At 44.1% G+C, this 27,513-nt stretch overlaps 2 protein-coding genes across 3 annotated transcripts; one reads left to right on the top strand and one right to left on the bottom strand.

Annotated features, from left to right (window-relative positions):
- Positions 1-1,919: 1,919 nt before the first annotated feature.
- Positions 1,920-22,644, bottom strand: LOC140104503 (cullin-associated NEDD8-dissociated protein 1-like). Its single transcript, XM_072128073.1, has 15 exons — positions 22,386-22,644; positions 21,020-21,367; positions 20,534-20,677; positions 18,159-18,313; positions 16,560-16,683; positions 16,232-16,488; positions 15,912-16,151; positions 7,022-7,314; positions 6,814-6,955; positions 5,240-6,733; positions 3,997-4,092; positions 3,748-3,917; positions 3,500-3,664; positions 3,319-3,426; positions 1,920-2,667 (listed from the first exon to the last, which is right to left on the bottom strand). The coding sequence occupies exons 2-15, from the start codon at positions 21,085-21,087 to the stop codon at positions 2,440-2,442; spliced, it is 3,684 nt and encodes a 1,227-aa protein (XP_071984174.1). The 5' UTR covers positions 21,088-21,367; positions 22,386-22,644; the 3' UTR covers positions 1,920-2,439.
- Positions 22,375-27,411, top strand: SEC13 (SEC13 homolog, nuclear pore and COPII coat complex component). 2 transcript variants are annotated; one of them, XM_072128083.1, is made up of 9 exons: positions 22,375-22,412; positions 24,301-24,345; positions 24,873-24,988; positions 25,593-25,744; positions 25,889-26,022; positions 26,106-26,239; positions 26,380-26,500; positions 26,579-26,725; positions 26,813-27,411. In XM_072128083.1, the coding sequence occupies exons 2-9, from the start codon at positions 24,340-24,342 to the stop codon at positions 26,921-26,923; spliced, it is 921 nt and encodes a 306-aa protein (XP_071984184.1). In that variant the 5' UTR covers positions 22,375-22,412; positions 24,301-24,339; the 3' UTR covers positions 26,924-27,411. The 2 variants fall into 2 exon arrangements, with proteins under 2 accessions (XP_071984184.1, XP_071984183.1); XM_072128082.1 differs by lacking the exon at positions 22,375-22,412 and adding an exon at positions 23,260-23,433.
- The last annotated feature ends 102 nt before the right edge of the window (positions 27,412-27,513 follow it).

The following is a 27,513-nucleotide window of genomic DNA, read 5'->3' as shown; positions in this document are numbered from 1 at the left end:
GTTTTGGACTTCAGTGTCTTGTGTTCTGGTTCTGAGGTGATTATCAAAGGAATAATAGCAGGAGGGGACTTGTACGCCTTGACTCTTTGCCACAAATAGTACATCTGGTGCAAGGGGGGGTATGGAGAAGGCTCACGGGCAGAGATCTATCCATACAGCCTGATATTGCAGCAAATGCCTGTGGCCATGGCCTCCCGCACACTGTTGTGTCTGACCCATGGATACTGACCCATACGCAAACCTTAGTGGACAGAAGTCCTTGCATTATAGCAGACTGAGTCCTTGTGATGTAATGTGAGGACTAACAACCAAGGTGTGCAGTCCATGGAAACTGGGCCATATAGCAGCCCAGCCCCAAGGACACAGCACATGACCAGTGCTGGAGGCCTAACACCTATGATTGGTGCTGTTAACCCTTTAAATGCCTCCAGCAGTGATTTGTAACCATGACAGCGCAGAGTATATAGAAGATGCCAGTACCTGTTTATGCCAACCGGCACATTGTTACAGATGTATAGTGAAACCACTAATATGCAATTGGGGTTGCACTGATAACAGAATTTTTGAGTGCGATGCTATAAAATTATCATGACACTTGCTACAGTACTACAATACCTTTCCTGAAAAGAGAAAAGCCCTGAATCCAAAAATGCTTCCCACTGACTGAGCTGGTTGAGGTTTATTTTGTCATGAGCTGTAATTTTCCTTGGAAGCAGTCAGGGGTTTGACTTTTTGTAATTTTTGAAACATGGTAACAATCACATTTTATATACCATAAGTCACTCCCTGAATGGATTATATTTATAGATTGTGGTAGTATGAACTCACTGGTAACAAATGAGGCGATTTTAGTAAATGTTTCTTATTATAAAATGAATTAAAAAAAACACTTAACTTTGCCCCAGGAGGCGACTAGAAGTACAGATCTAGTATTTCAAAGTGTAGGCTGCATCACTAAGACACACGGCTGTAACCCTTGGAGGGTGCATTCACACGTGGGCTTTTAGATGCGTCATAACGCATGCGTTTTTAAATGTTACAATGAATTTGTGTTTTACAATGAAATTTGGCAACTCTTTTAAATTTTTTTTTTTTTTCATTGCTGTAAGTGTAAGCAGTGGTGTAAACCCTTTAACATCTGCTTACACATGAAGACTCTTCCAGTAGTAGCAAAGTGCATTGTAACATTTAAAAAAGCATTTGTTATGATGCATCCAAAAACAAGAATTAAGGAAAAAAAAACATTTTAAATCACTTTCCCTAGACCTGATGTAAATTAAAAAATGTTTATGAATCGCTGCTTCCCATAAACGTCCTGATCTATCAAAATGGTCAACCATTTCGTTCCGGTCACCGAGCCCCGTAACAGAACTCCCAAATGTCCAGTCCTCAACATGGTAGCTATAAAAATGCTATATAATTTAAGAATTTTTCTAAGGGCATTGGGTTTATAAACTTGGTCTTATGATCATACTGACAAAGAATTACAGTAGCATGCCTACAAACTAACTGATCAGATGAGATGCATTTTTGGGAATTTTCCACACTTGGATTTTTTTTTTGTCCTTGTTTACCCCAAGTAATAGTCACTAGGAAGTATGACTTGTTACGCAGGATTATTATTGGAGCTGCTGCTCTGGTCCCTCCTATTCCAGGGAACCTACAATGATCCGAATTTCTCCTTTTTTCAAACGTATTGGCGTCCTCATGTTACCATTTAAAGCTGGGACGGAGCAATGAGTTGCTGCCTTAGCTTAAAGGGTTGACCTCAATCCACAGGATCTTGTAGCTGGCACCACCTTGGGCCTTGCTTTCTTGGCACATTCGCACTTAAAGGGGTCAGGGATGGGACACCCCAAAGATCACAAACATGTCTGTCCCAGAACAGAGCAAGCGATTGCACGTGTGCGTTGCGGTTTTTATTTATGGTCTATGGAAGGAAACACCCCCGCCCCCATTTATGATCTGTGGGGGTCGTATCACCCATACACAATCATCAATTTAGTTGGATAGGGGCTAACTTCTCACTGGACAACCCCTTTAATGGGGTTGATGTAGCTGTAGTCTGATCCTTGGGATATTCACCCACTGAGATCAATGGGGAAATCTGACAAGTGTAGGGGAACTTTCATCCAATGCAGAAGAGACTTTCGTTATTGGAGGGATCTCATACAGGGCTGCACCTCCTCCCATGTGGGCTCATATAACCCCCTATATATGGCATTTGTACCACATGGGCTTCCTGTAACTATCGGTCAGGGCCGGGCGCCCATCAAATGGACTTTGGAATCTTTTTTGTTGATCAGTATTTTGGTGTTTTTTTTTATTTATCATAAAGAAACCTGTTCACATGGTTCCCTATATGAGGACTTTGCAGATACAACACGGCAGTGGCCGTTGAGGTAAGATTGTGTCCAGTCCTCTAGGTTGGATCAGTCTTTAGCTGGTGTCCATGATGTCTGTACCGCAGGCTGTGATGGAGTCTTTCTGGATGTTCTCCATCAGGGATGAGAGCTCGGGGTTGGCTCTGATCTGCATCATGAAGTCGGCCATGCTGCGGCTGTTCTCCACCTCGGGGATGGTGAGCAGAGCGGTGATGGTTCTCATGGCCGAGCGCTTCAGCTCATCCTGCTTCTCAAACTCCTGCTTCACGGAACCGGCTTTGACCTGGAAGGAAATGGATGTGGGTGACGTGAGGATCGCCCGGTGTCTGTGGGGTCACGTGTGACGTCTATGTGGGTGACATGAGGATCGCCCGGTGTATGTGGGGTCACGTGTGACGTCTATGTGGGTGACATGAGGATCGCCCGGTGTATGTGGGGTCACGTGTGACGTCTATGTGGGTGACGTGAGGATCGCCCGGTGTATGTGGGGTCACGTGTGACGTCTATGTGGGTGACGTGAGGATCGCCCGGTGTATGTGGGGTCACGTGTGACGTCTATGTGGGTGACGTGAGGATCGCCCGGTGTATGTGGGGTCACGTGTGACGTCTATGTGGGTGACGTGAGGATCGCCCGGTGTATGTGGGGTCACGTGTGACGTCTATGTGGGTGACGTGAGGATCGCCCGGTGTATGTGGGGTCACGTGTGACGTCTATGTGGGTGACGTGAGGATCGCCCGGTGTATGTGGGGTCACGTGTGACGTCTATGTGGGTGACATGAGGATCGCCCGGTGTATGTGGGGTCACGTGTGACGTCTATGTGGGTGACGTGAGGATCGCCCGGTGTCTGTGGGGTCACGTGTGCCGTCTATGTGGGTGACGTGAGGATCGCCCGGTGTCTGTGGGGTCACGTGTGAAGTCTATACTATCCGTACCTTAGCGGTGCAGGTGGCTCGCAGCGGCTCGATGAGCTGGTCCAGGCGCTGGAGAACGGCATTGGGGCACAGAGTCGCCAGACGGGTAAGGATAATGAAAGTCAACATCTGCAAAACATCAGGGTCCAATGTTACCAGACTGGTTCTGTATTACAGGCCCAGATTCCCCCCCTATACTCGCCCTGATGTCATAGTGATCCTTCAGCCCGTCCTCCACATGGTTGAGATACTCGTAGATGTCCAGCTGGTCCAGGCAGCTCTCCAGCAGTGTGTACATGCACTCAAACGCCGCCTTGCGCACATCCAGGCCGTCATCCACCGTGTGCTTGAATGGGCCCATCTCCACCTGGTATATATAAGCAGTAGCACAGATCCCGTAATCCGGGCGTACACCATAGACTACGGATGATGTGCTACGCGTCTCCTCACCTCTCGGATCAGTTCTTTCCGCACTCTCGTCTCTTCGTACACAGGAGGTAGGACCCTGCCCAGAAGACTCCGCACCAGAGATGGTTTGTTATGTGCTGCAGAATTGAACATGACCAGAGTGACCCGCCGGACATTGGGGTCTGTGTCCTGGAGGGGCTTTAAGAAGTCTCCTGTGTAGGTAACATGGAGGGAAGTCACAGAGGGCAGGTTATATTTTCCTCTTGTTCTGTGTCTGTCCCCAGCTCTTACCAATGCAGTTCTTCAGGAGCAAGTCTATCGGAACCGGCTGGTCCGATATGGTGAATTTAATGGCGGTGACCACTGTGCTGCGGGTGTGGGGAGAACCTGCAAATAGGGACAGTAGAAGAAAACCAATGAAAAGATGAACAGAACAAATGCAGTACATGTGAGTCATTGTTCTGGGAAAGGAAGCCCCAACACTAGTATTAAAGATGGGGGGTGCAAAACTTTCATAAAAAGTTAAGATAATGGGGCAGATTTACTTACCCGGTCCGTTCGTGATCCAGCAGCGTGTTCTCTGTGGTGGATTCGATTCTGGCCGGGATTCATCAAGGTAGTTCCTCCGCCGTCCACCAGGTGGCGCTGCTGCGCTGAAAAGCATCCGAATGCCCTGAAATTCACCGAGCTGGACCAAGTGAAGGTAAGCGCTTCCCAAGCGACACTTTTATTGTTTTAAATGCGGCGGTTTTTCTGAATCCGTCGGGTTTTCGCTCGGCCACGCCCCCCCCCTCTCCATTTCCGTTGCGTGCATGCCAGTGCCGATGCGCCACAATCCGATCGCGTGCGCCAAAATCCCGGGGCATTTCAGGTACAATCGGCGCAAATCGGAAATATTCGGGTAACCCGTCGGGAAAGCGCGAATCGGGCCCTTATTAAATGACCCCAATGTTGTAATTGACAGCTTGTTCCAGTGTTTCACTTTTTACTAGATCTCTGATTGCTGTCAGTGATTGGTCACATTGTTAAAGGGGAACGCCATTCAGCAGTCACATGCCATTCATTTAAACGTTGCCACTATGTCTTGTGGGGGATTTTCAGAACTTTAGAAAGCCCCATCGAAAATCCGGAGGCTGAGTTACTTCCCTGAGCATGAGTATTGGTGTGATGCACATGCTGTTACAGTGTTGACATTGCTATAACACAGGATCGGCTCCAGGATTCAGTAGGCCCCTGGGCGGCAGAGCCTCAATGGGCCCCTTTGCAGTGAACTCATGTGGCGGAATTAAAATTTTATAAGCTAAAACAATCTCCTGTTCCCTGTTCATTATGTACAGCCTTATATGCGCCCCTCGAAGCTCTGGGCCCCGGCACTGCCCCAGGTATGCCCAGTATTGGCGCCGGTCCTGCTGTGACTGACAGACAGAAACATTTTAGGTTGACAATGGCAAGTAAACATATTAAAAACAGCAGGGAATGGAAACATTCTGTATGATGGGACATTAGTGTATAGTTGTGTTGCCCCCGTTATTACCTGAGCTGAGTTGTTTTCCCAGTCGTGGCAGGAGCTGTGCCGGGTTTACGAGGATCAGCTTCCCCACACATTCCGCTACCACATTCCTGGTGCCTTCCTCGGCCGCCTCGCAATGCTCCAGCAGCAGTTTCCACACGTCCTCCTGGTACGGTCTCAGCTCCTCCCCGGGGAGGCAGGTCAGGGCTTCTTTAAGAGAGTGCAGGAGCAAATACTGTCTCCTGAGCTGACCCCCAATTTCATGTAGCAAAAAGGGCAAAAAATCTGCAGGACTTCCCACGCAGGCATTACCAAGGGCGTAAGATGCTGCAGACTTCACCTCCTCACTGGGAGATGCCAAGGCCTCAAGGATGACGTTCTTCAGCTCCTTCTGCTGACTGCCCAGGTTCCTCTCACGCCCGATTTCCGCCAGGGTCAAGAACGCTAGAACCTTCACCGGATCTCCAACGCGAGGATTTTTGGCATCTTGTATGAACTGGGTAATGGAAGCGTTGGATTCCTTGGGGCAGGCACTAGCTAAGGTGGCCACACACTTGGCCACGGAATGGAAGGCCTGCTTGTGAAGTGTGGGTCCAGTGGAGTGTACAGGGCCGGTAAGTTGCTTGAGAAGATCGGCGTATCCAAGGTGAGGTGTGTGGCTCGTGACCAGCGCTCGTAAGAAGGAAAGAATGGAGGCCAGAGCTCCTCCTTGGAGCAGAGGGGAGTGCACCAGCTGAAACAATTGGGGGAGGATGCGGGCGCTCAGTTTGGGAAGGGAGGCCGGATGTGCGGACACCAAAGTAGTAAGAAAATCTACAGACACCTGAGCCAGATGCATGTCAGATTCAGCCAGGAGAGACGGGAGCTCCCCCAGGACAGGCTCCAACATGGCGGCTTTCAAACAGTCACTGTAATTCCTTACCAACACCTCGAGGGCTGAGAGTGTTCCCAGCCTGAGAGCTCTCTGGTTCTTACGTAAGAACGAGGCCAAGATCGGCAGCGCGTCCTTCAGAAGAGGCCGCAGGTCAATCTTCAGAGGAGATCCTGCGACGAGGGTGAGGACCTTCACCGCCGTCAGTCTCGTAATCTCATTGCGGAGACGTTCAAGGATGAGCTGGAGAGTCGGTGGGAGTTCATTGCCGAGTTGGTCTCCGAGGTGACTTATGAGATGACCCATGCAAGACAGAGCCCTCTCCTTCACCTCCTGGTCAATGTCTGTGGCCTGCAGTCTCTTCAACGTGGCGCTGAACAGCTCCTTAGTGTAGGGCGAAGGCTGAGGGACCTTGGTCTGGTCCAGGGGCCGGATCACTCTTACCAGCTGTTGAGCCACCAGTAGGGCCTCCGAGGTGATCTTATAGAAGGGGTCAGAAATACAAGCGACCACTGGAGGTAAGAGGGCAGGAAGGTGAGGCTGGAAGCACTCAGGGGGGTGACAGCTGAGGATGACGTGAAGGAACACCAGCGTGTCCAGCCGCATGTTAGAACTGCTGCCTTTGTCCGTCAAGGAGAAGACGAGACCTAACAGGAAGAGGCAGAAACATGGTGACACCAGAAGATCTCCAGGTGTATGACCGCCACATGGTGACCAGGACTCATACCTGGGACTAGTGCAGGGATATGCTGGGACAGACAGCCGGGCAGAGAACCTGTCAGCTCCGTGAGAACGGCAAAACATCCCTGACGGGACTTGATGCTCTTATCTCGCAGGAGTTTTTGGAGGGACTTCATGACCAAAGGAACCTGTGGACAAAGGACAGCAGTGTAATGGCCGACCACCATGGAGACATCTCCCCCAGCGTTCCTCACCTGCTTCTGCAGAGCACTGAGCGCACTGTCCCCTCTGTCACCGACCTCCACATTCCCTCTGCCGCTGTGCACACAGCGCGTCTGTCTGAGGAGAGCGTTATATGCAGAGAAGATGTCCGCCTTCACGTTCTCCTCTCTTTCTTTAAAACGTGTAATAATGGCCGGAGCCGCCGTCCTATAAAAATCCAATAGAAGATCGGGCCTAGCGGTGATCAGGGTCTCCAGGCACTTAGCTGCCGAGCGTCTCACCTTCCAGCTCATATCATCATCATCGCTGTACTCCTCTTCACTGTCTGAGGAGAACAAACAACCACATAGGGGGCAGTATTATAGTAGTTATATTCCTGTACATAGGGGGCAGTATTATAGTAGTTATATTCTTGTACATAGGGGGCAGTATTATAGTAGTTATATTCTTGTACATAGGGGGCGGTATTATAGTAGTTATATTCTTGTACATAGGGGGCAGTATTATAGTAGTTATATTCCTGTACATAGGGGAAGTATTATAGTAGTTATATTCTTGTACATAGGGGGCAGTATTATAGTCGTTATATTCTTGTACAAAGGGGGCAGTATTATAGTAGTTATATTCTTGTACATAGGGGGCAGTATTATAGTAGTTATATTCCTGTACATAGGGGGCAGTATTATAGTAGTTATATTCCTGTACATAGGGGGCAGTATTATAGTAGTTATACTCTTGTACATAGGGGGCAGTATTATAGTAGTTATATTCTTGTACATAGGGGGCAGTATTATAGTAGTTATATTCTTGTACATAGGAGGCAGTATTATAGTAGTTATATTCTTGTACATAGGGGGCAGTATTATAGTAGTTATATTCTTGTACATAGGGGGCAGTATTATAGTAGTTATATCCCGGTACATAGGGGGCAGTATTATAGTAGTTATATTCCTGTACATAGGGGGCAGTATTATAGTAGTTATATTCCTGTACATAGGGGGCAGTATTATAGTAGTTATATTCCTGTACATAGGGGGCAGTATTATAGTAGTTATATTCCTGTACATAGGGGGCAGTATTATAGTAGTTATATTCCTGTACATAGGGGGCAGTGTTATAGTAGTTATATTCCTGTACATAGGGGGCAGTGTTATAGTAGTTATATTCCTGTACATAGGGGGCAGTATTATAGTAGTTATATTCTTGTACATAGGGGCAGTATTATAGTAGTTATATTCCTGTACATAGGGGGCAGTATTATAGTAGTTATATTCCTGTACATAGGGGGCAGTATTATAGTAGTTATATTCCTGTACATAGGGGGCAGTATTATAGTAGTTATATTCTTGTACATAGGGGGCAGTATTATAGTAGTTATATTCTTGTACATAGGGGGCAGTATTATAGTAGTTATATTCTTGTACATAGGGGGCAGTATTATAGTAGTTATATCCCGGTACATAGTGGGCAGTATTATAGTAGTTATATTCCTGTACATAGGGGGCAGTATTATAGTAGTTATATTCCTGTACATAGGAGCAGTATTATAGTAGTTATATTCCTGTACATAGGGGGCACTATTATAGTAGTTATATCCCTGTACATAGGGGGCAGTATTATAGTAGTTATATTCTTGTACATAGGGGTCAGTATTATAGTAGTTATATTCCTGTACATAGGGGGCAGTATTATAGTAGTTATATTCATGTACATAGGGGGCAGTATTATAGTAGTTATATTCCTGTACATAGGGGGCAGTATTATAGTAGTTATATTCTTGTATATAGGGGGCAGTATTATAGTAGTTATATTCCTGTACATAGGGGGCAGTATTATAGTAGTTATATTCCTGTACATAGGGGGCAGTATTATAGTAGTTATATTCCTGTACATAGGGGGCAGTATTATAGTAGTTATATTCTTGTACATAGAGGCAGTATTATAGTAGTTATATTCTTGTACATAGGGGGCAGTATTATAGTAGTTATATTCCTGTACATAGGGGGCAGTATTATAGTAGTTATATTCTTGTACATAGAGGCAGTATTATAGTAGTTATATTCTTGTACATAGAGGCAGTATTATAGTAGTTATATTCTTGTACATAGGGGGCAGTATTATAGTAGTTATATTCTTGTATATAGGGGGCAGTATTATAGTAGTTATATTCCTGTACATAGGGGGCAGTATTATAGTAGTTATATTCCTGTACATAGGGGGCAGTATTATAGTAGTTATATTCCTGTACATAGGGGGCAGTATTATAGTAGTTATATTCTTGTACATAGAGGCAGTATTATATTAGTTATATTCTTGTACATAGGGGGCAGTATTATAGTAGTTATATTCTTGTACATAGGGGACAGTTTTATAGTAGTTATATTCCTGTACATAGGGGACAGTATTATAGGAGTTATAGTCTTGCACATAGGGGGCAGTATTATAGGAGTTATATTCTTGCACATAGGGGGCAGTATTATAGTAGTTATATTCCTGTACATAGGGGGCAGTATTATAGTAGTTATATTCTTGTACATAGGGGGCAGTATTATAGTAGTTATATTCCTGTACATAGGGGGCAGTATTATAGTAGTTATATTCCTGTACATAGGGGGCAGTATTATAGTAGTTATATTCTTGTACATAGGGGGCAGTATTATAGTAGTTATATCCCTGTACATAGGGAGCAGTATTATAGTAGTTATATTCCTGTACATAGGGGCAGTATTATAGTAGTTATATCCCTGTACATAGGGGGCAGTATTATAGTAGTTATATTCCTGTACATAGGGGCAGTATTATAGTAGTTATATCCCTGTACATAGGGGGCAGTATTATAGTAGTTATATTCCTGTACATAGGGGGCAGTATTATAGTAGTTATATTCCTGTACATAGGGGGCAGTATTATAGTAGTTATATTCCTGTACATAGGGAGCAGTATTATAGTAGTTATATTCCTGTACATAGGGGGCAGTATTATAGTAGTTATATTCCTGTACATAGGGGGCAGTATTATAGTAGTTATATTCTTGTACATAGGGGCAGTATTATAGTAGTTATATTCTTGTACATAGGGGGCAGTATTATAGTAGTTATATTCCTGTACATAGGGGGCAGTATTATAGTAGTTATATTCCTGTACATAGGAGGCAGTATTATAGTAGTTATATTCCTGTACATAGGGGGCAGTATTATAGTAGTTATATTCTTGTACATAGGGGGCAGTATTATAGTAGTTATATTCCTGCACATAGGGGGCAGTATTATAGTAGTTATATTCTTGTACATAGGGGACAGTATTATAGTAGTTATATTCCTGTACATAGGGGGCAGTATTATAGTAGTTATATTCTTGTACATAGGGGGCAGTATTATAGTAGTTATATTCTTGTACATAGGGGGCAGTATTATAGTAGTTATATTCTTGTACATAGGGGGCAGTATTATAGTAGTTATATTCTTGTACATAGGGGGCAGTATTATAGTAGTTATATCCCGGTACATAGGGGGCAGTATTATAGTAGTTATATTCCTGTACATAGGGGGCAGTATTATAGTAGTTATATTCCTGTACATAGGGGGAAGTATTATAGCAGTTATATTCTTGTACATAGGGGCAGTATTATAGTAGTTATATTCCTGTACATAGGGGGCAGTATTATAGTAGTTATATTCCTGTACATAGGGGGCAGTATTATAGTAGTTATATTCCTGTACATAGGGGGCAGTATTATAGTAGTTATATTCTTGTACATAGGGGGCAGTATTATAGTAGTTATATTCCTGTACATAGGGGGCAGTATTATAGTAGTTATATTCCTGTACATAGGGGGCAGTATTATAGTAGTTATATTCTTGTACATAGGGGGCAGTATTATAGTAGTTATATTCCTGTACATAGGGGACAGTATTATAGTAGTTATATTCCTGTACATAGGGGGCAGTATTATAGTAGTTATATTCATGTACATAGGGGGCAGTATTATAGTAGTTATATTCATGTACATAGGGGGCAGTATTATAGTAGTTATATTCCTGTACATAGGGGGCAGTATTATAGTAGTTATATTCTTGTATATAGGGGGCAGTATTATAGTAGTTATATTCCTGTACATAGGGGGCAGTATTATAGTAGTTATATTCCTGTACATAGGGGGCAGTATTATAGTAGTTATATTCCTGTACATAGGGGGCAGTATTATAGTAGTTATATTCTTGTACATAGAGGCAGTATTATAGTAGTTATATTCTTGTACATAGGGGGCAGTATTATAGTAGTTATATTCCTGTACATAGGGGGCAGTATTATAGTAGTTATATTCTTGTACATAGAGGCAGTATTATAGTAGTTATATTCTTGTACATAGAGGCAGTATTATAGTAGTTATATTCTTGTACATAGGGGGCAGTATTATAGTAGTTATATTCTTGTATATAGGGGGCAGTATTATAGTAGTTATATTCCTGTACATAGGGGGCAGTATTATAGTAGTTATATTCTTGGACATAGGGGGCAGTATTATAGTAGTTATATTCCTGTACATAGGGGGCAGTATTATAGTAGTTATATTCCTGTACATAGGGGGCAGTATTATAGTAGTTATATTCTTGTACATAGGGGGCAGTATTATAGTAGTTATATTCCTGTACATAGGGGGCAGTATTATAGTAGTTATATTCCTGTACATAGGGGGCAGTATTATAGTAGTTATATTCTTGTACATAGGGGCAGTATTATAGTAGTTATATTCTTGTACATAGGGGGCAGTATTATAGTAGTTATATTCCTGTACATAGGGGGCAGTATTATAGTAGTTATATTCCTGTACATAGGAGGCAGTATTATAGTAGTTATATTCCTGTACATAGGGGGCAGTATTATAGTAGTTATATTCTTGTACATAGGGGGCAGTATTATAGTAGTTATATTCCTGCACATAGGGGGCAGTATTATAGTAGTTATATTCTTGTACATAGGGGACAGTATTATAGTAGTTATATTCCTGTACATAGGGGGCAGTATTATAGTAGTTATATTCTTGTACATAGGGGGCAGTATTATAGTAGTTATATTCCTGTACATAGGGGGCAGTATTATAGTAGTTATATTCCTGTACATAGAGGGCAGTATTATAGTAGTTATATTCCTGTACATAGGGGGCAGTATTATAGTAGTTATATTCCTGTACATAGGGGGCAGTATTATAGTAGTTATATTCCTGTACATAGGGGGCAGTATTATAGTAGTTATATTCTTGTACATAGGGGGCAGTATTATAGTAATTATATTCCTGTACATAGGGGGCAGTATTATAGTAGTTATATTCCTGTACATAGGGGGCAGTATTATAGTAGTTATATTCTTGTACATAGGGGGCAGTATTATAGTAGTTATATTCCTGTACATAGGGGACAGTATTATAGTAGTTATATTCCTGTACATAGGGGGCAGTATTATAGTAGTTATATTCCTGTACATAGGGGGCAGTATTATAGTAGTTATATTCATGTACATAGGGGGCAGTATTATAGTAGTTATATTCCTGTACATAGGGGACAGTATTATAGTAGTTATATTCTTGTACATAGGGGGCAGTATTATAGTAGTTATATTCCTGTACATAGGGGGCAGTATTATAGTAGTTATATTCCTGTACATAGGGGGCAGTATTATAGTAGTTATATTCCTGTACATAGGGGGCAGTATTATAGTAGTTATATTCTTGTACATAGAGGCAGTATTATAGTAGTTATATTCTTGTACATAGGGGGCAGTATTATAGTAGTTATATTCCTGTACATAGGGGGCAGTATTATAGTAGTTATATTCTTGTACATAGAGGCAGTATTATAGTAGTTATATTCTTGTACATAGAGGCAGTATTATAGTAGTTATATTCTTGTACATAGGGGGCAGTATTATAGTAGTTATATTCTTGTATATAGGGGGCAGTATTATAGTAGTTATATTCCTGTACATAGGGGGCAGTATTATAGTAGTTATATTCCTGTACATAGGGGGCAGTATTATAGTAGTTATATTCCTGTACATAGGGGGCAGTATTATAGTAGTTATATTCTTGTACATAGAGGCAGTATTATAGTAGTTATATTCTTGTACATAGGGGGCAGTATTATAGTAGTTATATTCTTGTACATAGGGGACAGTTTTATAGTAGTTATATTCCTGTACATAGGGGACAGTATTATAGGAGTTATAGTCTTGCACATAGGGGTCAGTATTATAGGAGTTATATTCTTGCACATAGGGGGCAGTATTATAGTAGTTATATTCCTGTACATAGGGGGCAGTATTATAGTAGTTATATTCTTGTACATAGGGGGCAGTATTATAGTAGTTATATTCCTGTACATAGGGGGCAGTATTATAGTAGTTATATTCTTGTACATAGGGGGCAGTATTATAGTAGTTATATTCCTGTACATAGGGGGCAGTATTATAGTAGTTATATTCCTGTACATAGGGGGCAGTATTATAGTAGTTATATTCTTGTACATAGGGGGCAGTATTATAGTAGTTATATTCCTGTACATAGGGGGCAGTATTATAGTAGTTATATTCCTGTACATAGGGGGCAGTATTATAGTAGTTATATTCTTGTACATAGGGGCGGTATTATAGTAGTTATATTCTGGTACATAGGGGGCAGTATTATAGTAGTTATATTCTGGTACATAGGGGGCAGTATTATAGTAGTTATATTCTTGTACATAGGGGGCAGTATTATAGTAGTTATATTCTTGTACATAGGGGGCAGTATTATAGTAGTTATATTCCTGTACATAGGGGGCAGTATTATAGTAGTTATATTCCTGTACATAGGAGGCAGTATTATAGTAGTTATATTCCTGTACATAGGGGGCAGTATTATAGTAGTTATATTCCTGTACATAGGAGGCAGTATTATAGTAGTTATATTCCTGCACATAGGGGGCAGTATTATAGTAGTTATATTCTTGTACATAGGGGACAGTATTATAGTAGTTATATTCCTGTACATAGGAGGCAGTATTATAGTAGTTATATTCTTGTACATAGGGGGCAGTATTATAGTAGTTATATTCCTGTACATAGGGGGCAGTATTATAGTAGTTATATTCCTGTACATAGAGGGCAGTATTATAGTAGTTATATTCCTGTACATAGGGGGCAGTATTATAGTAGTTATATTCCTGTACATAGGGGGCAGTATTATAGTAGTTATATTCCTGTACATAGGGGGCAGTATTATAGTAGTTATATTCCTGTACATAGGGGGCAGTATTATAGTAGTTATATTCCTGTACATAGGGGGCAGTATTATAGTAGTTATATTCTTGTACATAGGGGGTAGTATTATAGTAGTTATATTCTTGTACATAGGGGGCAGTATTATAGTAGTTATATTCTTGTACATAGGGGGCAGTATTATAGTAATTATATTCCTGTACATAGGGGGCAGTATTATAGTAGTTATATTCTTGTACATAGGAGGCAGTATTATAGTAGTTATATTCCTGTATATAGGGGGCAGTATTATAGTAGTTATATTCTTGTACATAGGGGGCAGTATTATAGTAGTTATATTCCTGTATATAGGGGGCAGTATTATAGTAGTTATATTCTTGTACATAGGGGGCAGTATTATAGTAGTTATATTCCTGTACATAGGGGGCAGTATTATAGTAGTTATATTCCTGTACATAGGGGGCAGTATTATAGCAGTTATATTCTTGTACATAGGGGGCAGTATTCTAGTAGTTATATTCCTGTACATAGGGGGCAGTATTATAGTAGTTATATTCTTGTACATAGGGGGCAGTATTATAGTAGTTATATTCCTGTACATAGGGGGCAGTATTATAGTAGTTATATTCTTGTACATAGGGGGCAGTATTATAGTAGTTATATTCTTGTACATAGGGGGCAGTATTATAGTAGTTATATTCTTGTACATAGGGGGCAGTATTATAGTAGTTATATTCCTGTACATAGGGGACAGTATTATAGTAGTTATATTCCTGTACATAGGGGGCAGTATTATAGTAGTTATATTCTTGTACATAGGGGCAGTATTATAGCAGTTATATTCCTGTACATAGGGGGCAGTATTATAGTAGTTATATTCCTGTACATAGGGGGCAGTATTATAGTAGTTATATTCCTGTACATAGGGGGCAGTATTATAGTAGTTATATTCTTGTACATAGGGGGCAGTATTATAGTAGTTATATTCCTGTACATAGGGGGCAGTATTATAGTAGTTATATTCTTGTACATAGGGGGCAGTATTATAGTAGTTATATTCTTGTACATAGGGGGCAGTATTATAGTAGTTATATTCTTGTACATAGGGGGCAGTATTATAGTAGTTATATTCCTGTACATAGGGGACAGTATTATAGTAGTTATATTCCTGTACATAGGGGGCAGTATTATAGTAGTTATATTCTTGTACATAGGGGCAGTATTATAGCAGTTATATTCCTGTACATAGGGGGCAGTATTATAGTAGTTATATTCCTGTACATAGGGGGCAGTATTATAGTAGTTATATTCCTGTACATAGGAGGCAGTATTATAGTAGTTATATTCCTGTACATAGGGGGCAGTATTATAGTAGTTATATTCCTGTACATAGGGGACAGTATTATAGTAGTTATATTCCTGTACATAGGGGGCAGTATTATAGTAGTTATATTCTTGTACATAGGGGCAGTATTATAGCAGTTATATTCCTGTACATAGGGGGCAGTATTATAGTAGTTATATTCCTGTACATAGGGGGCAGTATTATAGTAGTTATATTCCTGTACATAGGGGGCAGTATTATAGTAGTTATATTCCTGTACATAGGGGGCAGTATTATAGTAGTTATATTCTTGTACATAGGGGGAAGTAGTAATAGGTAATATTTACCTTGTTCTTCCTCGCTTTCTGTCTCCATCGCCTCCTCCTCCTCACTATCATAGTTGTAGTTGGGGTCATATGCAATATACTTCAGACACAAGTCAATGACTGTGGGAACATAAGGTGCGATCTCTTTGGGGCAGCGTCTGATGAAGGAGTCCAGTGCCTGGAAACACTGCTCCTGTAGTTCATCGTCTTCCACTTTACAGAACCCCACCACTAGGGGCACAATTTTCTCCAGATGTGGCCCTGGAGAAAGAGTAGAGAGGTAAAGAAGAGACAACCTTCTGGAGTATTTCCACGTGTGATTTAGTTGGAGCCGCCCTCACCGAGCCGGTGTCCGGCCTGCAGGCTCACAGCCGCCACACACTGAATGTACGTTCTGGTGGTCGATGTGGATTCGTTCTTTTTCATTTCTGTCACCAGATGTTCTACAAGTTCTGTGAAGAGGTTTCCATTGCAGGATTGGACCAGGTGCCCCAGAGCCAGCACCGCTCTCTTCCTCACCGCAAGGCGAGGGCTGGTGAGCTGCGGCAGGAGGCAGCTCAGGATGGAGGGATGGAAAGAGAAGAGCGCCCCTCCTAATCTGCTGGTAACACAGAGGTGTCAGACACTACACATACACCCAGAACAACCCACTGCCCCCTATCACCGCACCTTCCCAACATGTCTGACAGTATATCAAGAGCTTCCAGCTGCACCGCGGCGTCATCCCGCTTTCCTATAGCTCCGGTCAGTTGTCCAGTGATCTTTCTGCAGACATTCACTGCCAAAGCAGAACCTATAGGAAAAGTAATTACATCACAACATCCTGTATTATACTCCAGAGCTGCACTCACTGTGTACATACATGACATTACTTATCCTGTACTGATCCTGAGTTACATCCTGTATTATACCCCAGAGCTGCACTCACTATTCTGCTGCTGGTGCAGTCACTGTGTACATACATGACATTACTTATCCTGTACTGATCCTGAGTTACATCCTGTATTATACTCCAGAGCTGCACTCACTATTCTGCTGCTGGTGCAGTCACTGTGTACATACATGACATTACTTATCCTGTACTGATCCTGAGTTACATCCTGTATTATACTCCAGAGCTGCACTCACTATTCTGCTGCTGGTGCAGTCACTGTGTACATACATGACATTACTTATCCTGTACTGATCCTGAGTTACATCCTGTATTATACTCCAGAGCTGCACTCACTATTCTGCTGCTGGTGCAGTCACTGTGTACATACATGACATTACTTATCCTGTACTGATCCTGAGTTACATCCTGTATTATACTCCAGAGCTGCACTCACTGTGTACATACATGACATTACTTATCCTGTACTGATCCTGAGTTACATCCTGTATTATACCCTAGAGCTGCACTCACTATTCTGCTGGTGCAGTCACTGTGTACATACATGACATTACTTAGCCTGTACTGATCCTGAGTTACATCCTGTATTATACCCCCAGAGCTGCACTCACTATTCTGCTGCTGGTGCAGTCACTGTGTACATACATGACATTACTTATCCTGTACTGATCCTGAGTTACATCCTGTATTATACCCCAGAGCTGCACTCACTATTCTGCTGCTGGTGCAGTCACTGTGTACACACATGACATTACTTATCCTGTACTGATCCTGAGTTACATCCTGTATTATACTCCAGAGCTGCACTCACTATTCTGCTGCTGGTGCAGTCACTGTGTATATACATGACATTACTTATCCTGTACTGATCCTGAGTTACATCCTGTATTATACTCCAGAGCTGCACTCACTATTCTGCTGGTGCAGTCACTGTGTACATACATGACATTACTTATCCTGTACTGATCCTGAGTTACATCCTGTATTATACTCCAGAGCTGCACTCACTATTCTGCTGCTGGTGCAGTCACTGTACATACATGACATTACTTATCCTGTACTGATCCTGAGTTACATCCTGTATTATACTCCAGAGCTGCACTCACTATTCTGCTGCTGGTGCAGTCACTGTGTACATACATGACATTACTTATCCTGTACTGATCCTGAGTTACATACTGTATTATACCCCAGAGCTGCACTCACTATTCTGCTGCTGGTGCAGTCACTGTGTACATACATGACATTACTTATCCTGTACTGATCCTGAGTTACATCCTGTATTATACCCCAGAGCTGCACTCACTATTCTGCTAGTGGAATCACTGTGCACATTAACATTATATGGGATCAGTCCTCTATCTTCTAGGGTCTACCTGAACTTGCAGATGGAAGTTCTGATATAACAGTCTTGAGTCCGATGCTGCAGATATCTCTGAGTTGTTCCTTCTCTGATAACATGTTACTACACAGAGTGTCCACAATTGTCTCCACCTGATGTTCTTTCACTTTTCCCACCAGAGGACCCAGACTGAAAAAGAAAACATGACAAAGAAACCTGAAGTCATGGAACATAGATACGATATAGAGTAGACACTTAATGTGGTTCTCAACTATACTTGTACAGCGGAGAGCTCAGGTACCCTAACTGTGAATCTATGGGGGACAGAGGGGCTTTAGATGTTATTGTTCGGTGGAGTCGGAGAACAGAGGAGAGGTCGGTTCTACTTGGGATCTATGGAGGAGAAATGAAAATAGATGGACCGTGGCTGTGATTCTGTGGTTCATACTGAGTATAAGCATCAGTAACTCTACCTAGGCGAAACGCGTTGGATTTATGCCATCTCCTATAGCCTGTATGTTGCATCAGCATGGGGGACCACTGTCCAGGCTGAGGGATTTTGTTTCTGCTATCAGAGGACTTTCAGCAATCTAACAGCAGAGGAAGGAGTTTGAGAATGTATTATGGAAAACTGAACATATGTGGCCTCCACTGAGACTGTATGGTGGAAAACTGAACATATGTGGCCTCCACTGAGACTGTATGGTGGAAAACTGAGGATAGATGACCTCCACTGAGACTGTATGGTGGAAAACTGAGGATAGATGACCTCCACTGAGACTGTATGGTGGAAAACTGAGGATAGATGACCTCCACTGAGACTGTATGGTGGAAAACTGAGGATAGATGACCTCACCTGAGAATGTATAGTGGAAAACTGAGGATAGATGACCTCCACTGAGACTGTATGGTGGAAAACTGAACATATGTGGCCTCCACTGAGACTGTATGGTGGAAAACTGAGGATAGATGACCTCCACTGAGACTGTATGGTGGAAAACTGAGGATAGATGACCTCACCTGAGAATGTATGGTGGAAAACTGAGGATAGATGACCTCACCTGAGAATGTATGGTGGAAAACTGAGGATAGATGACCTCCACTGAGACTGTATGGTGGAAAACTGAGGATAGATGACCTCCACTGAGACTGTATGGTGCAAAACTGAGGATAGATGACCTCCACTGAGACTGTATGGTGGAAAACTGAGGATAGATGACCTCCACTGAGACTGTATGGTGCAAAACTGAGGATAGATGACCTCCACTGAGAATGTATGGTGGAAAACTGAGGATGGATGACCTCCACTGAGAATGTATGGTGGAAAACTGAGGATGGATGACCTCCACTGAGACTGTATGGTGGAAAACTGAGGATAGATGACCTCCACTGAGAATGTATGGTGGAAAACTGAGGATAGATGACCTCAACTGAGAATGTATGGTGGAAAACTGAGGATAGATGACCTCCACTGAGAATGTATGGTGGAAAACTGAGGATGGATTACCTCAACTGAGAATGTATGGTGGAAAACTGAGGATAGATGACCTCCACTGAGAATGTATGGTGGAAAACTGAGGATAGATGACCTCCACTGAGAATGTATGGTGGAAAACTGAGGATGGATGACCTCCACTGAGACTGTATGGTGGAAAACTGAGGATAGATGACCTCACCTGAGAATGTATGGTGGAAAACTGAGGATAGATGACCTCACCTGAGAATGTATGGTGGAAAACTGAGGATAGATGACCTCCACTGAGACTGTATGGTGGAAAACTGAGGATAGATGACCTCAACTGAGACTGTATGGTGGAAAACTGAGGATAGATGACCTCAACTGAGACTGTATGGTGGAAAACTGAGGATAGATGACCTCACCTGAGAATGTATGGTGGAAAACTGAGGATAGATGACCTCCACTGAGAATGTATGGTGGAAAACTGAGGATAGATGACCTCAACTGAGAATGTATGGTGGAAAACTGAGGATGGATGAACTCCACTGAGACTGTATGGTGGAAAACTGAGGATAGATGACCTCCACTGAGACTGTATGGTGGAAAACTGAGGATAGATGACCTCCACTGAGAATGTATGGTGGATAACTGAGAATAGATGACCTCCACTGAGACTGTATGGTGGAAAACTGAGGATAGATGACCTCAACTGAGAATGTATAGTGGAAAACTGATGATAGATGACCTCCACTGAGAATGTATGGTGGAAAACTGAGGATAGATGACCTCCACTGAGACTGTATGGTGGAAAACTGAGGATAGATGACCTCCACTGAGACTGTATGGTGGAGAACTGAGGATAGATGACCTCCACTGAGACTGTATGGTGGAAAACTGAGGATGGATGACCTCCACTGAGAATGTAAGGTGGGCCCCCACACCTCTCTCACCACTTCACTGCTAGGTTCTGCACCTCTCCGTTCTTGTCCTCCAGCAGCTTCAGGAGCATCTTCACCACTCTCCGCTCGCTGTCCTCATCTAACTTGATGGAGTCCTTCTGCAGCTCCATCATCAAATCATTTGTGGCCATGAACCTTTAACGTGAAGAAGAGAGAGGGTCAGATCCCGAGACCTCCAGCTTTTATACTCTAGAGAATCAAAGCTATTGTTCTCTGTGAGCAGCCAAGATGGCGGTGCAGAAAGTTCTTTGCTTCCTGCTCCACCAGTACATACATCCCACATATGTGACATCAGCCGTAGCTACTATTCCGTTATTATTATAAGGTCTTCTTTAAATAATTTTGATTATTGGCCGGTTTATGTCATAGAAAACTTTTAACCCTATAATTTGCGGATCACTTTGCATTCATATAATCCCACAGTTATGGCTACGTATGGGTGCAGTCACCCTGTCACCCCAGGAGCCCCCTCCTCACCTGAAGTCCTTGTCACTGGACGTCATCTTCTCCAGCAGACTGGAGATGTGATAGGTGACATTGCTCATGGTGACAGCAGCACTGCAGCCCGTCTACACTGAGTTACAAGGGGACAGGAGTAACTTTTGACCCCTAGACTTAGAGAATATGGCGGCGAGACTGCCATGCGCGGGGGGTGAGGGGATCTTGTTTTCTGTCCCCTCTTTGGAAGTCACTGGAAAACCTGACACTGCGCTGGTTATTAATAGAAGGTGAGTGATGGGGGACCCCCTGCTGGTCACCAGGCGGAAATACAGGACCGACTGCTGCATCATACAGAGCACTACAACCCCCAGCATGGAATGGTCACTGGAAAAAAAAAAGTGCATATAGGTCAGTGTATCTAATCCTATCCTGTGTGATACAGTCTGCTGAGCTGTGTATCTAATCCTCTCCTGTGTGATACAGTCTGCTGAGCTGTGTATCTAATCCTCTCCTGTGTGATACAGTCTGCTGAGCTGTGTATCTAATCCTCTCCTGTGTGATACAGTCTGCTGAGCTGTGTATCTAATCCTCTCCTGTGTGATACTGTCTGCTGAGCTGTGTATCTAATCCTATCCTGTGTGATACAGTCTGCTGAGCTGTGTATCTAATCCTCTCCTGTGTGATGCTGTCTGCTGAACTGTGTATCTAATCCTATCCTGTGTGATACTGGCTACTGAGCTGTGTATCTAATCCTATCCTGTGTGATACTGTCTGCTGAGCTGTGTATCTAATCCTATCCTGTGTGATACTGACTGCTGAGCTGAGTATCTAATCCTATCCTGTGTGATACTGACTGCTGAGCTGTGTATCTAATCCTATCCTGTGTGATACTGTCTGCTGAGCTGTGTATCTAATTCTATCATGTGTGATACTGTCTGTGGAGCTGTGCATCTAATCCTATCCTGTGTGATACTGTCTGCTGAGCTGTGTATCTAATCCTATCCTGTGTGATACTGTCTGCTGAGCTGTGTATCTAATCCTATCCTGTGTGATACTGACTGCTGAGCTGTGTATCTAATCCCATCCTGTGTGATACTGTCTGCTCAGCTGTGTATCTAATCCTCTCCTGTGTGCTTCTGTCTGTTGAGCTGTGTATCTAATCATATAATGTGTGATACTGTCTGTTGAGCAGTGTATCTAATCACATATGTGATACTGACTGTTGAGCTGTGTATCTAATCCTATCCTGTGTGATACAGTCTGCTGAGCTGTGTATCTAATCCTATCCTGTGTGATACTGTCTGCTGAGCTGTGTATCTAATCCTATCCTGTGTGATACTGACTGTTGAGCTCTGTATCTAACCCTATTTCGTGTCTATCTTATCTGACAGGATTTAGTTACCCTCAATGGCGGATCTTCATATAGGCGGTAAGTGTGGGCGCCCATTCCCGAGTCCAATAGGAAGCTCTGCTGTGGACATTTATGTAAAGGGGAGCCAGTACGGGCTGCGGTGGTGTCGCCGGACGTAGGTGATTAGGCCTCGTGGCACATGGTGGTTTGGACACTGGGGGGGGCCCTTGTCGTGTGAACAGCCCGGGGCCCATGGGACACTTTCTCCGCCACTGGTTACACTTCCTACACATTCATGGGACTGAGCATCTTTTCCATACTCTGCAGCAATGTCTGCGCCACCCCTGACCTGGGAGACTGGGATAAATCACATTTCCCTCTAGTCTCAGTTCAGCCGCATGCGACAGGGAAAATCGTTTATGTGCCAAATGTCTTTTGAACACTAAGTGTAATACTATATAATGGATTTGTGTTCGCAAACCGTAATCCATTATAATGTTAAGCGTTTTTTTTAGTCAGAACCAATTTTAACGGATCACGGAAAGACCGTATTATATGAGGATCCTTGAAAAACAGATCAACGACTGATGCCCCGAGACGCGGATGGTAATGTCCGTTTTTTTTGTGCGATTTTTGCCTCGTCTGTGCGCAGTAGCCCGGGGAAGGGGGGGGGGGGGGGGCGGGTCAGCCTAAAGTATTCCCAGACTGTGGGTCCGATTCGCAGGCGGCGCCGTCTCCCGGGGACTGAATAATGTAGTAACAGTATCTGCAGACAGCCATGCGCTTCCCTCCAAATCATCCCCATTACAATGAAAGCAAAACCATGGGACTTGTGGGCTTGGGACTGTCCCTCTGTATCAGACATGATCCTGGATGAGGAGACAAGTCCCTTCCTGCTCTACAGGTGTCAGTGCTATCAGCCAGATCTGAGGCGGAACCTTTGTCACCCGGAGACTTTACCCGCCCGGACCGGAAGCGGCTCTGCACCGCCGGAAGTGCTTGCTGCAAGGAGTCCAGAGGAGCAGCCGGGAGCTGCCACGTCTGAGGGAGACACCGGCGGATACAGAGCGGACACCGGGCCCCGGGAGTGGACACCATGGTGCGTGTCATCAGCCGGAGCCTTCCCCGAGTGTCCGCCATACTTCCCGCCCGCCGCCGCGGATACCGGGCGCTGTCACCGCTGCGGCCTCGGGTGTTATGGGGACCTCAGATTAGGCTTATAATGACCACAGCTGCCATATAATGAAGGAGACGGGTGTAGTGCACTGTGCCAGACGTAGCAGAGTTGAGTGTGTCCTGACTTATCTATTGTCAGTTTAAAGGGATTGTCCAGAGCTGCTTCATATCCCATATCCACATTGTAGAGGAATTGCTTTCATGTCTGATCACTGGGACCCCCTAATGGTGTGAGCGGTGGCCCGAATCCATCTAACGTATCCACAGCTGTTCCACTTTATGGTTCTACCCCCAGAACACGGAGCTGACGCTCACCCTGACGATCCGTTTATTAGGGTGCAGGGTTCCTTCTCGTTATCAGGGTGGGGGGGTCACGGTACTTGGAACCCAGCATATTTCCCCCTATACAGGATGACCCCTTAGACTCCTCATTAGAGATGAGCGCTCCTATACTTTAATTCCGGGTTCAGCCCTGTGACCTGGATATATTGGCGGAAAAACAGCCAATCAATGCCCTTGCTACTATCCATGGCCAGGGCCATCCGTAACAAGGAGCGTCAATTTGCCGTTTTGGCAGGGTAAAGCATGGAAGAACATGTTTTTTATTTTGAGTGGAGCTGTAGTGTAAAATATGGGTAGTGTCTCAGACTTCAATAGATCATATCCAGATCCTTGGGAAGGAGAAGTGGAAATACTATGTGGGTCCGGCCACCTGATGGTGGATGCTTGTTATCTATGTACATGAAGCCTGTATGTGAGATCTGACCTCTGACCCTTCTCTCATTCCCAGGTTTCTGTAATCAACACAGTGGACACCTCCCACGAGGACATGATTGTGAGTGGACCATCTGGCTTCTTATTTATGGTTTACATTTCTGTAGAGATTTCATACAGTGCTGCGTACAGAATACGGGAGCAGTGATTGCCTGACAGCGAGCAATGTTGTGTTATCGGAATCGCCACCTTAGGCCCTGAACTGCTATTGCAACTACTCGACACCCGGTGGAGTTGGAGCACCGCTATCCTAACTATCCTCTCTAAGCCTCAGATGCTGTGGTGAACACTGACTGCGGCATGAAAGGGGTTGTTAATTGTGGTAACACCCGATGGTTGTTGCTGCGGTTGCTCTCCACTGGATTGAGCTGAATGAGGATATAATATCACACACAACCTGTATGTTGGGCAGCTGGAGCATATTGTTGGATTGCACATGAAGGCTAAAGATGAGTGGACCCGATATTTGTGTTCGGGTTTGGCCGCACAATCCATACTTATTGGCGGCGAAACCCTGGTCCACTCATCTCCATTCAAGGGTTAAGGTGATCTGATTTTCTTCCTGATGTTCTGCACTTGTCTTCCCAGCATGATGCTCAGATGGATTACTACGGCACACGTCTGGCCACCTGCTCCTCTGACAGATCTGTGAAGATCTTCGATGTGAAGAACGGCGGTCAGATTCTGATTGCTGATCTGCGGGGGTGAGTGAGTCTGCTTTATATCATACACACAGCCCCAAAGTCTGTTATGTACGCTGTGGGGGTCATTCACAGTATAAATCCTTAGATACTGCATAGAACAGCCCCTTTGAGTGGTGGGTGTCCAACACTTCCCCTGCACTGACCAGCTATTGGTTCTGTTCTCTGTGTAGTAGTTGCTGGGTGTCATTCATCCCGCTATGAGACCTGTCCAGTACATAGAGACAGGATCTATCTGCTTCCAGTGGGGACTGACTGTTAGGGCTCCCGACTCGTCCGCTATGAATTGCTTGGGCTGATGATAAGGCTATTAGTTTGAACCCCATGAATAGTGAGAAGCTCTTGTAATTAGGGCCCTCGCTCCTATTGATCCATATGACTGTTTGTACTCTGTAATGTAATATTTTATTTGTATATGTCCCTTATGATTGGTAAAGCTACGGAATACGATGGTTCTATGGAAATAGATATTTCCTTAATAATAATAATAATAATAATAATAATAATGTTTATCTGACTAGTGGGATTTCTAAAATGTCTGCATTGAAAGAAAAGCACATCTGAGAATTTCTCCCATCCCTCCATAACGCCGGGCTTTGTATTGTAGACACGAGGGGCCGGTCTGGCAGGTGGCTTGGGCGCACCCCATGTATGGCAACATCCTGGCCTCCTGCTCCTATGACAGGAAGGTCATTATATGGAAAGAAGAAAATGGCACCTGGGACAAGACCTATGAATACACTGGCCACGACTCCTCAGGTGATTGCCTGTATATATGAGGGTGGTAGTAGTATATGTCAGGTGTGTGGGTGCTAGTAGTATAGTGGAGATGATGTATGAGGGTGCTAGTAATATATGTGAGGTATGAGGGTAGTATTAGTAACACTCTCTTGTGTCTTGCAGTGAACTCTGTGTGCTGGGCTCCTCATGACTTTGGACTGATGTTGGCCTGTGGTAGTTCTGATGGTGCTATTTCTCTCCTCACTTACACGGGGGATGGTCCCTGGGATGTCAAAAAGATCAGCAATGCACATACGGTGAGTATATAGGATGGGACGTTAGGGGAGGGGGATAGCGGATTACTCCTGCAGTACATGTTGTGACCCGTTTGTTGTCTTAGATCGGGTGTAATGCTGTCAGCTGGGCTCCCTCTGTTGTGCCGGGCAGTCTAGTGGACCAGCCATCTGGACAGAGGCCAAACTACATCAAGAGGTTTGTCTCTGGGGGATGTGACAACCTTGTCAAAATCTGGAGGTAAGTGACTTCTTAATTTCCATAGTCGGACTTTCCTTGACGTGTGAGGTCCTGCATAGGGATCGCTGCCTGAGAAGAATATTGTGTCTGGAAAACCTTCCACTTGTACAAGGTAACAAAACTTCTGCTTGTATCTGCAGGGAAGAGGACGGGCAATGGAAAGAAGACCAGAAGCTGGAAGCGCACAGTGACTGGGTGCGGGACGTGGCCTGGGCTCCCTCTATCGGCCTCCCCACCAGCACCATCGCCAGCTGCTCTCAGGTAACGTCAGGTGCTGGACTGTGCTGATGTAGCAGAGTTGTGTGCGTTGTATCCTCAGCCTCTGATGTCATCTTGTAGGACGGCAGAGTTTACATCTGGACATGCGACGACTTGACCAATAGCAGTTGGACCCCAAAACTGCTGCACAAGTTTAATGACGTGGTGTGGCACGTGAGCTGGTCCATTACCGCCAACATCCTGGCCGTGTCTGGAGGAGATAACAAGGTATGTGGGAGGGGCACTCGCTATACTGGGATGTGAGCAGTCATCACTGGTGTTTACTGGTCATCGCTCATCTCCTCTTGTTTTTAGGTGACCCTGTGGAAGGAGTCTGTGGACGGCCAGTGGGCACTGATCAGCGATGTAAACAAGGGACAGGGGGCCGTGGCTTCAGTGACAGACGGACACCAGAACGAGCAGTGACCGCACTCCCGTACATTCCCTCCATGAATTCCCACATCCTGCTCCTCAAGGACATTTTGCCCATCACACTTATGAACTCCTTCATGGCCACGTGGAGCTGCAGACCCCCAGAGATCAGATATAGGGGCTCTTCAACCATTTCTGAGCAGTTTATTCCTTCTATTGGCTCAGTGTGTTGTGAGCTCCGTGTAGCCCATTGATCATGACTAGAGATTGACCGCGCGACCTGGACATATTGCCGGATCGGCAGCCGAACAGCTACTCCAGCAAATTGATGCAACTAGCCATGGCAATAGCTGGTCAGGGGGACACCAATCCGGCAATATATATGGGGCGCGCTGCCAAAGCCGAACATTGGGTCCGCTCATCTCTAATCATGACCTCCCCATGTTCCTCCAAAAGGTTTCCTTTTATAAAATTGCAATTTTACCCATTTTGCTCTTTATTTGTAAATTGTTTAATTCTTGGAATAAAATATTCAATTATTACATTGTTGTTGTGCTAATTCCTGCATGAGAATTTCCAGGTCTGCTCAGTGTCTGATACACACACACACACACACACACACACACACACACTCTAGCTCTATA

Source organism: Engystomops pustulosus, chromosome 10 (genome assembly GCF_040894005.1).
Source record: "Engystomops pustulosus chromosome 10, aEngPut4.maternal, whole genome shotgun sequence".
In the NCBI taxonomy this organism is placed as follows: domain Eukaryota; kingdom Metazoa; phylum Chordata; class Amphibia; order Anura; family Leptodactylidae; genus Engystomops; species Engystomops pustulosus.
The sequence above is the reverse complement of the archived record's forward strand: the minus strand, read 5'-3'. Positions and strand labels throughout refer to the sequence as shown.